The following is a 10,981-nucleotide window of genomic DNA, read 5'->3' on the forward strand; positions in this document are numbered from 1 at the left end:
ATTTGATTTAGGCGGGAGACAACCTAAATACGAATAGCACTGACGCTTCTTTCTCCCGATTTTTTCCATGACTGTGATTAAAACAAAGACTAATTCTTCCACTGTTTTTTACACAACCGCAGATTGAAAAATAAACAATTGATATCATGCAATTATATTTGGGAGTATTGAAGATAACACGGCTTCATAGATAATCTTTTGTCGATAATTTAGTTCAAGCTCGTGCTAAATATATAGTTGACCAGAAGTTGATTTCCCAAACATTACTAGTGTGAATCAGTTTATTCATACTGCAGACAAAGTTTTATTATGGGGCAGGGAAAAACATAAACGAAGAAACATTCGATAATAAAAACGGTTATTTTTTTGTTTCGTTTCCAACTACAACCGGTTTCCCAAGAATATTAGAATTTTGAAGACTTCATTTATATATAAGTCATCCCCCCCACTTAAATCATATTTACATTATAACAAGTGTGCTAGAGAAAAACCAGGATAAGATCTGCCGTAATAAGCACCACTCAACAAAATTGCCCTGGGCTAGTTTTGAAACACCTAAAAAGATTATATAGGATAATAAATTACTAAAATGGACCAGTTCCCTGTAGGTCCACCAAGGAAGAAAAACAAAAAAAGATTCAACCAGAAGTCATGTTAAAGCGCTGCTTTAACAAATCAAGCAAATAATAATTAACAAAAAAAAAATGATAAATGGAAATTCAATGAATATCTAGCGAAATTGACGTGACGACGAATGGATATAACGATTATGTTTAGGAGGAGGGCTTCACGATCGGAAAATATGTCCCGTGTTTTTTAGATATTAGGATTCCACACCTTGATTATAGATGTGGGTTTGTATATAATCTTAGACGCTCTTGTCGGGTCCCAACCAGCGGCGCATGAGGAAGTAGAACACGGTGCAGATGTACAGTAATAAGAGAAGTGCGCAGGTGACGGCCAACGCCAGGACGGACGTCTTTGTTGGGCAAGTGCTGTTGAATACGGTCACCGTCTCTTCATGCACTGTGTAAGTACCTATACACATTTTTTAAAAATCAATTATCATTCCTATATCGTGACCGATTCAAATTTCCCGCCTAATCTTACTGTTGTTGGGGAAATTGGCCGGCAAGGTGGCAGTCTGTCGGTGGCTGAATTTCGTATCTTCATCTCCAAAGTCAAGAACGAGAATTTCGTGCGACATGGTCATGTCCTCTTCGGTCTTTTCAACTTTCTCGGCACTACGGCGCTTACGTCCCCAGGATTCTATCGTGTCTCTTCCCCATTGGCAATTAGCCTACAATCCATCAATGATTATGACGTTTAATTTAATTGAAATATAGGGCGTAATATATACGATCGTACCGGTTCGCAAGGTCCTAGACAATATCGCACGTTGCACTGGAAGATGACACCGTAGCTCTCGGTGAAGCGGAAAGCTTCGTAGGTGCTCTGCAGAGCAGTTCCGTCCGGAACGAAGCGAGGGAAGATGGATGGATCAGTTGGGCAACTAATATGAAGTATAAAAGAATATAATTATTAAATTAGATTTTATTAAAAAAATTTAATTCTTACCCGTCGTCGTCGATGATCTGAAAGGTACTTCTGGAGTCTTTGGCCATGGCAAGACAGCTGCGAGCGAAAATGCCGTAGGGAGCTGAAAAATAATAATAATTTAGTTAATTCTAATGTTGCAATATTCAAATAATGATTTCATATTACTGTTGCCGGGAATTTCAATGCGGAAAATGAGTCGATCTCCGATACGAACAGTTTCGACATCGCCACCGGTGGGATCCAAAATGCGGATGCGTGGAGGTGGTGCAGCCGGTGCGGAAGTGATGCTGATCATGTCCGGATCTCTGTTTTTTCCCAGAAATTAATTTTAAAAAGAAATTAGTAGATATAAGAATGGAGATGAAGGGGTATTATATAATGTTATGTTATATACCTGATGGGCATCATGCCGAAGGAAACGTTGCGCGGCGACATGTCGTAGGTGCATTTAATCTTGTAAATCTTGTCGCCTTTAGTCATGACGACGCTGTGGTGCTGGAGGACGATGGTGTTGGTGAACATGCCCGACATGGATTGGGTGTTACAGTCGCCGCCGTTCATGGTCAAGTCCAACCGGAAGCTGTCGCTATTCTGGACGTCGATGTTGCAAGTTTCACTGCGACCGAGAGCGTAAACGCGACCGCTAAAGGGCCGGTTGGTTTTAACGAGAACTTCGATCTTGGTATCACGACAATGAACTCCGACTATAAAGATAATAAGATTGAGATTTGAATATTGATGTTCATTATTATTTTAATTATTTTTTAAATTGATTTTACCATCGTAACAGGTTCCAGTACGGTCGCAGTTGATGTCACTTTCAGTAGGACCGGTTTGATCGCCTCCGCTGATTCCGCCTGATCCATCGCCAATGAGCCCAGTGTTACTGCCGCCGCTCCCACTGCCAGTTGATCCAGTTGATCCAGTTGATCCAGTTCCCAATTCGGTTCCAACGTTAAGACCTGGGCGAGTAGGGCGGGCTGGCCGAGGCGTGCTGACGCCGCTTCCAATTGATCCACCACCAGTTCCGGGACTTCCACTTCCGCCACTTCCAGATCCACTTCCGCCAGAGCCGGATCCGCTTCCGCCAATTCCAGATCCAGATCCGCTTCCACCAATTCCAGATCCAGACCCACTTCCTCCGATTCCTGATCCGTCGCCAACATTTCCAGATCCACTTCCGCTTCCTTGACTTCCACTTCCGCCAATTCCGCCAATTCCTCCTGATCCACTTCCGCCGCTTCCCCCGATCCCACTGCCACCAGTTCCACCGGTTAATCCGCCGCTGACGGGTTCCTGTCCACCGGTGAGCTCACCAAGTCCTTCAGGACCTGTAAGCGCAGCAGGAAAAGCGACAATCAACCGTTAGTTATATTCATAACATCAATCACAAACCTTTTTATATATCTTCATCATGCATATAACTAATCATTCACAAGCAAATCGTGAAGTCGAGTTCTTTCTTATTCTGATTGCTTCCCCCCTAAAACGTCCTCTTTGTCCAGGACTGGATAGCTGAAAAAATGACCTGAAGCAATGTACAACGTTCTCTTTCTCTCTCTCGTACACATTTCCCACAGTTTTTGTCTGCTTATAGTTGAGCTATGGCTCCCGGGATGTGCTGGAACTGGACATTTATGGGCGGTTCAACCCCCCCCTGCAATTATTGCCCAATTTATATTTATATCGTCCATACCGGGTATACCGCTTTGAGAAAACTCAAAACCTGTTTGGACTGACAAACTTTTGCGTCTAAAAATTTAAAAAGTATAGAAGGACATCATTTTCTTTTTCTTTTAAATTCCACGATAGAATTTGTGGCCGTGATTTTGGGACAGTGCGTGGTGGTTAGTTTGAAAACATTGATCAACAATGTAAAACAACTTATAATGAGATTAACATATGGACTAATGGGGAGAGAGAGAGAAAAATAACCTTGTCGGGGACAGTGATTAGAGAACTTCGTCTTTGACCATGTCCTTTGCGGGTGGTTGACCACTTCCCACCGTCGAAATCATTGCGGCTTTTTATTTGGGTAGACGAGGGGAAAAGAAGACATAACTCAGGTTGTCAGGTAAAGCATGGTATATAACAACACTATTGTCTTGTCAAAAACCATTCTATCTATCTCACCCCCCCTCTTCTCTCAGACTGTGCGTATTTCCGTCTAGGACTTTGACCAGGGCCCTGGGAATCTGAAAAAAATAAAGTGAAGATAGACGACGACGTGCTGTCCTGCTTCATTTGCAGTGAACTTGGAATGGCTTTTGAATAGTTTTTCCTTTCACTTTTGTGTTTCTTTTTCACAGGAAAATGGTGAAATGGTGAAAGAAAATAAAAGTGCAAATTCTATGTTGCTTTCATTTTCTTTTTGGGTTATTTGAAAAACGAATCGATGAACTCTGCCGATGGAGTTATCAAACCTGTTGACTTTAGGCTTTTTTGTTTGCTGCTACTGGGGGTATACTATACTCGGAAATGTTCAATGTTTGGATTCCCCGGAATACTGTAACGAAACAATCGTCTGATGATGCTCGCGTATACAATTCAGTCGGGATATAAAGGAGCAACGGACCGCATCATCTCGCATCAAATGCTCAGCTATTATAAAAAAGTTTTAACGGGATTCGCCTGTTTCAAAAAATATTTTGCCGTCTGCTACTATATTATGGCTGGTGCTAAAAGCGCATCAACCCCGTCAGACCTCTGCTCGCTTGAAACAAAACTAAAATTTGTTTTTTTTAAATTGAAAACCAGATTTTTCTTCCTTGTTTTTCTTTAACAAGTGCAGTTTACTGGGAGCTTCGTTGTTCCATATCGACGGTTTTCGGCTGGATATATAATTCCTACGCTGTTTTTTCCCAGGGCGACTCTATTTTCACCGGCCGTTTGATCACGGATGACTAACGTGCGGGTCAACCAACTCCCGCTGCTGTGTACTTTTTTTTCTTTTCTACTTGACTTGCCCCGGTGTAGTATATTAACTATATGCGCATGGTTTTAAAAAATGTTTTTAAAAAAGGCCGTTGGTTGTTATTTCTTTTTTCCTTGATCGAATGAAATCTTCCGCCATCCCACAAGCTGAGATTCACTTCAGCACAGCCGGCCAACCGTATAGAAGATGGTGAGAAACATCTCAGCATCTCTTGAAAGTTCTCTTCCGCTTTTGATTTGATTTTTAATTGGATAATTTCAAACTTACTGATGCAAACGTTTTCGACGAATTTGCCAACAGGTTCTCCGTCGTCGAGCAGCGGCCGGTCGGTGGTGAGAAAAGTGCTGGGTCCATCCGGCAGTGAGAAATGATCCAAATGGTACAGCTGGCAGTTGTACTCCAGGCCGGCCGAGCTCTCCTTGAACAGGTAGGAGCGACAGAGGAATTCGTTCTCCACTTGGCAGGCACGTTGACACGCCGCTTCATTGCTCGCCTGATGTGCCATCATCATCCCAATTTGTCAATGTCACAAGCAAAAGAGAAATTATAAGTCAAAACAAATCACCACACGCCGAGACATATAAAACACTCAACATTCTTTCGGAAATGACTGGAATTATTAGGCAATTAATTAGATGATGAAATCCTATACTATACGCAACACGGCGCGGTTAGTTCTTTATTCTTTTGTTGACTCAAGTTTCGAGTGAACAATTGATTTTACACGACAGGACGCGGTTCACCGAACCGCCCCTCAAAAATCAAAGAGTATCGACCGCCATCGTTACGTCACATTTATCCAAAGAAATAAACAAACCAACCAAAATCGAGGAGGCTTATTTTATTTTGGTTTTACCAATAATTCCTTGTCGACGTAGAAATAGACGCCGGCGTGATGAGCGACGCGATCGTCAGCGACGCCGATGGACGGCACGGCGTACTGGCGGACTCCTCGACATCCGTCGGCGGCTGGAATATATAAGAGAATTTTGAATAATAATCGGTTAATATGATATCGAGTTATCTTATAATATATTTATCTCTCTCACCTTTCAAGCAGAGATTCTCAAAGTAATCGACTCCCTGGGCGTCGACCAATTCGATCGAGTCCTCCACCGATCGCCGATCGTGTTCGCTCAGGTGGCACTTGGTGGTGATGTAATTGTACTCGGCCGAGCGGCAAACGAATCGCTTCTGCTCGTTATCCAATTGACAATCAGATATGATTCATCAAATTAGATAAAATGAAATCACTTTTTCATCATAATAATGTTAATAATGCTGTTGCTGTGTTATATATACCTCGTTGAGGCAGGCGGCCAGGCAAGACTCTTTGGTGGCCGTAAAGATGAGCGCGTTGTCCAAACCACGAAGCATTTTGTTTGGCACTCTCTCAAAAGTCCACGGTCGGTTGCAAACATTTTCTAATTATTTCAACCAACAAAAAAGGAAAAAAAGATTCTGGTTATAGAAGAAAACGTCAAATATACTCTCGTATTTCCGTTGATTATATACAAACACACAAAACGAGTTATTATGGTTACGCAATGCTGGCTGCTTCTTTCTGCGTGTTAATAAACGATCAAACAAAAAGTTCGTAAAACATTTCTGCGTGACTCGGAATATTCTGGGGGCTATGTATTAGACTTTTGTTTTTTCTTCAAGGTGTCATTAGTTCCGCACTCGGTTCCTAGCTCTTGTTCCTCCCCCGGAGTTCCCATCTGTGGCGGAAGTCGTTTTTAGCGTGTGTCGTCGTTTTCTTCCATCATCTTTGCCAATGTTTTCTACATGTACAGCCATCAGTCGCGCGGCTTTTTTGAATCGCCAAACTGAATCTGCTGGTTTGTATTCAAACTTGATCCTTTTTATATTATTCACGCATGTCTTATTACTCGTACACAAGTCTTACACTCATACAGGAAGATGATTCTAAAAGAAAAAAAGAATCGAATCGTGTATATAGACGCGAAATGTTACACTGACTAAGCAAACATTTGACTTCCGCTTTGACAAATATTAAGAACAGCTTTTTTACAACAACAAGAGTGTCTCTCTTATATGTGTGTGTGCGTGTGAGAGAGTAGACAGCGCATAAAGTATATAATACGGACTTTGGCGTATCACTGAGGACCGCATATCGTTCCGGTACACCGCTGTCCACCAGTGAGGACTCTCGTGAAGATATAAGAGGCCACAGGAGGTGAATGACTCGCGCTGGCCTTCGTGTGAGAAAATAAAATAACAAAACTGACTCTCTTTCCCCATGATGCCCGCCGCCACTGCTGCTGCTGCTGCTCTTACGGATTCCGTTCACGCTCATTGAAGCCCGAAAGAAAAACAAAAATTTTTAACTTTTAAAAAGTCGCTCAGCAGCGCACGCGCGCTATTTCTGATCTTGTCTAATTTCCGCGTTTAGATGAAGATCTATAAGAACTCCCGAATTTGTTCTTTGATACATTTTTGAGTCACGCAGGCGGCCTGTATACACAGTTCACAGACAAGAGATTCGCAATTGGCCTGTTGTTTTTTTAATTCACTCACGTCGACGATATAATCAGACGGCCATCAAGTGTGACGCTGGACCGTTATTATTTATAGAGCACATTGTGGTCAATATAGACAGCAGTCCGGCTGCTGTTATATTGAATGGAAACTTGAAATTGTGTGATGGTTACTTTGAGATCATTAAAGACATGTGTGCGTACCCGATCTGATGTTGAGCTTGATCATGTAATAAGTCGACACGGCCTTTTGCGGATTGACGGTCGGGTTGGATCCGGTCGTCTCGTTCTGGAGCAAACAGACGGTCTCCTGGACGGGCGCCAACGGGTTGACCACGAAACTGGACAGGGGGGAAAAAGAACCGCACCATTTTCAATCAACTGACATTATAGTACGACAAACAATAGACGCGCGAGTACAGCAAATGTCGACTCATCAAGTTGATTGTGGGCCTTTGTTCTCCTTTGTCACAAGCACAGAGGAGAAATAAAAATAAAACCAAACCAAACCTGAAGGACGCCGAGGCGCAATCGGGTTCCTCCCGGCACCATCCTTGGCATTCGTAAAGGGATAAATTGCGGATGGTGTAGTAAGTGTTGCCCCGGTAGTCCATTTCCGACAGCTTCTCAAACCCGACTCGGCCTTTAATTAAAATTGTTAAAATAGAAAGAAAAAGTAAAAATCAAACAATGGCGGGTCGTTAGAGCAAAAAAATAACAATTTCTATATTCTTTGTTGCAATCAACGTGTGAAATCGCCATTAGTCATTATAGTTTGCCAATTTCCGCCAAACGAATAAAAATAGTTGACGGTAGTTTGACCATTTATTGCGGTCAAATTTTCCGTTTCTCTTATCGAATGAGGAACTCATTCGTCTCTTTTTTTTCCCCCACTGCAATGCGGTTGGTCGAAAATATTTTTTTTTTGTTTCCTTCTGTTCACCGTTGTGTTGGTCGTGATGGGCTATGAGATCCAGTTAGGATCTCATCAAAATTATTTTCGATTGGACATTTTGATTCGAACCAAAATGCCAAAACTTATTCCCGTTGACATTTTTCTTGCCAAAATTGTTTCTGTTGCTTGACTCAATATCGAACGAAATAAAATTATACAACAGGAATCACGAATGTGTACGTACCTTGAATGTAGGAGACGCAGAGGGCCAGCAAGACGGCCGAATAGATGAGCGGTAACCCGGTCGCACCCATGGTCCGCTATCGAATGAAACCAAAAGCCAAAAAGTCTCGGTGAGTTTTTGAATCATTTTATATAAAAATCAAAAAGTTCCTTCATTATCAATCACTGATTACGACAACCAATCCCGTGGGATCTACCCAAAAAATACACAGGTGAAAATTGATTATGTTTTCCTGTTTGTTCGTCCCCAACGAAAGTTCTTTTTTTTTAATTATTATTCTGATATATAGGGATGGATTTAATTATATCGGCCTGACACGCGGCCGATGACGGAGAGGACGGTGGAATTAACCGAGGCGCATCCGACAATGGCGACAGTCCACTGGTGGCTGTCGTCAGTCTTTCCTTGCGTAACGTCGGTGGGTATATATTATAGATTATAAACGAAAGAATATAATCAACCGTTAGATGAATATTTCTTATACAGACGCTGTTGTTGTTGTGGGGGCCTCCTCTTTTCTCCGTGGGAATCGAGTGAGAACCACCGTAACAAACAGCTGGGTAATAACAAAAGGGGATCGATTCACCCGCGGAAGAGAAAAATTAAAATTCTTTACTGGGGTTAACTTTTATTTCTTTCCATCGAAAGAATTTGGGAATTTTAATTTTCTTTTATTATTTTTTTTAATGACGTATCGTGTTATACCATGAGAAAAAAAGGTACAATTTTCTGTAGACTATGCGACAATTTAGATGAAAAGGAATGATTTGTCTATTCTTTTCTTCTTTCAATGAAGATTGCTGAATATATCGTGGGCGTCAGGTGGCTACCCGTTAACGCGGCCGTCAGCTATTCAATACAGGAAGAATGCTTGCGCGTATACAGTTCTCCATGTCAAAATCAAAAGTCGCTACTGTACATTATATATACAATGTTTACTCTGTTGAATGGAAAGCAAGCTCTGAATGGGCGACAATCAAGCACTGGAGATCTCTCATTCTTATGCTGTGTGTATATAGGGTCTTCTGGGATTTCGTACATGTACGTTTATAGCGCATTCATTCAAATTGAAAAATAATGGCGCCACTCGTTAACTGACTTTTTCTTGGGTCCCTTCAGGGGAGGGGGGAAAATGTCGTCCGACAATCTTTTTTTTCTCTTCCCCATTCGCTTATAATTCTATAGGATTTGTTCCCGGTGGTTTGTACAAAAAATAGCCACGAAGCAAATTTGCAAAGGATTCACGAATTTTTGGGAAACCATTTGATTGTGTCTACTCAAACGCGTCAAAAGAGATTATAGACGGACTAAACCGCGGGTTTTTGATTTGTATAATCTTGGCCATTTGTATATTATTCAAAGATCTATATTACACAATGAATGTTTTTCTTTCTTTTCCACGCATCTGTCGCGCTTTACAGAGTTGCTAAAGGCTCGAATTCGATCGAGCGAGAACGAAAGGCCGTTGATCCGAATACAACATGACCAGTGGCAACATTTCACGCTAGCTCGTCATCCTCCCCTCTTCTTCTTCTTCTTCTTATTTTTCCCCCGGCCTTCCCCTATTCTCCAAACTCATATGAGTATAACTCTCTCTCTTCTCCGTATTGGATAATTGAGTGGCCGATGGCGCCGAAAAAATAAAATAAAACCATTTCTCCCTCTTTTTTTTATGTTTTTCCTGCGTGCTGCTGGGCATCAGGCGGATGGATTAATAAAACCAACTCTATAGCGGATATGTAATAATAACGTTTCACCTATTCGTTGAAATCCCCAAACGGTTTTTTCTGCTATTCTTTCTTTCTTTTTGAACGCGAATTTTAAAAAATTCAAATTTGGCGCGCTGCGACTTACCTGATGGAAAGTGACGATTGAGAGGTGACGGAAATTGGAAATTCAAATGTTTCAGCCGTTGATCCTCGCAATCCGAAATTTGATTGAAGTAATAGTAGTAGATGCACCGATTCACACTCGCTATATATATAGAATAAATAATTCAAACTTGGATGTACAGAAATTCTGTCTGTTTCGTTGTGCTTCTTGTGTATATTTCTTCTTTAATTTTTTTGAATCCGATCAAAAATCAGAAAAGAATTGAATAGAAACAACAGCGCAGAGAAAATAACTGGACCTACTACTCTGCGCGACGGAAGTGCTACGACTGATGGAACTCGGAACGGTGGCCCGGCTCTTTTATAGCAGGTGCGTGGCCGGCACTATGCTGTAGGCAGCCCGGCCAGCGGATCACGCCTCCAAGCGAAACCAGGTAAAAAGAAAAAATAAGAAAAATAAAGTATATAGAGAAAGAAGCTCTCTCGTTGTTCCAGCTGCTGCCGGTTTGGTTTGTTATAACAGCGCTCTTGATGGTGTCTTTCGCTGTGGCCATCAGGGGTGCAGCATATACATCAGTGATGAGGGAGAGAATGTATTAATATTTAGGGATCACGCTTCATGGCTCTTTCAAACCATTATTTGAATCGCCCGCTCTTTTTTTATTTTTCTGGCCCCCGCGTGTTGGTATAACACGTCAGTCGGGGTTTTTTGGCGGGGGTACTGGACTATACTGTCCACACGAAATGGTGTTTAGACATCTGTTCTTTCTATATCAATCTGAAATTCCCTTTTCAATCTCTTCAGCACAATAACAGGACAGAAATTCGTGTTGCATTCAATCTCTTATTATTCCAAAATCGGCTCAGTTGTGATGTTCTTCTTTTATTCCGACACAATAACGGCTTATATAGATAATATACACTATGTGTGCGTATTAATACATAAACAGCATCCGCTTGTGTGTAAGGCGATCAAAGAATGACGCCAAGGCGGCAACTTTTGAACGTCCTAGA

The 10,981-nt window shown here is 41.8% G+C and overlaps 1 protein-coding gene across 1 annotated transcript; it reads right to left on the bottom strand.

The window, feature by feature from the left end:
* Nucleotides 1-250: 250 nt before the first annotated feature.
* Nucleotides 251-10,287, bottom strand: LOC124315070. The gene is made up of 15 exons (XM_046780421.1): nt 9,990-10,287; nt 8,136-8,211; nt 7,507-7,639; nt 7,201-7,337; nt 5,798-5,919; nt 5,545-5,689; nt 5,352-5,464; nt 4,763-4,988; nt 2,340-2,891; nt 1,955-2,264; nt 1,726-1,865; nt 1,579-1,660; nt 1,369-1,513; nt 1,111-1,300; nt 251-1,038 (listed from the first exon to the last, which is right to left on the bottom strand). The coding sequence occupies exons 2-15, from the start codon at nt 8,203-8,205 to the stop codon at nt 869-871; spliced, it is 2,535 nt and encodes an 844-aa protein (XP_046636377.1). The 5' UTR covers nt 8,206-8,211; nt 9,990-10,287; the 3' UTR covers nt 251-868.
* Nucleotides 10,288-10,981: the final 694 nt, after the last annotated feature.

Source organism: Daphnia pulicaria, chromosome 11 (genome assembly GCF_021234035.1).
Source record: "Daphnia pulicaria isolate SC F1-1A chromosome 11, SC_F0-13Bv2, whole genome shotgun sequence".
Taxonomy (NCBI): Eukaryota; Metazoa; Arthropoda; class Branchiopoda; order Diplostraca; family Daphniidae; genus Daphnia; species Daphnia pulicaria.

Coding starts and splice junctions, on each gene's coding strand:
- LOC124315070 (XM_046780421.1), bottom strand. CDS start 8,205: ATGGGTGCGACCGGGTTACCGCTCATCTATTCGGCCGTCTTGCTGGCC. Junction 2,265..2,339: donor TACTGGAACCTGTTACGATG/GTAAAATCAATT, acceptor TTATCTTTATAG/TCGGAGTTCATTGTCGTGAT. Junction 1,301..1,368: donor GTCTAGGACCTTGCGAACCG/GTACGATCGTAT, acceptor GATGGATTGTAG/GCTAATTGCCAATGGGGAAG.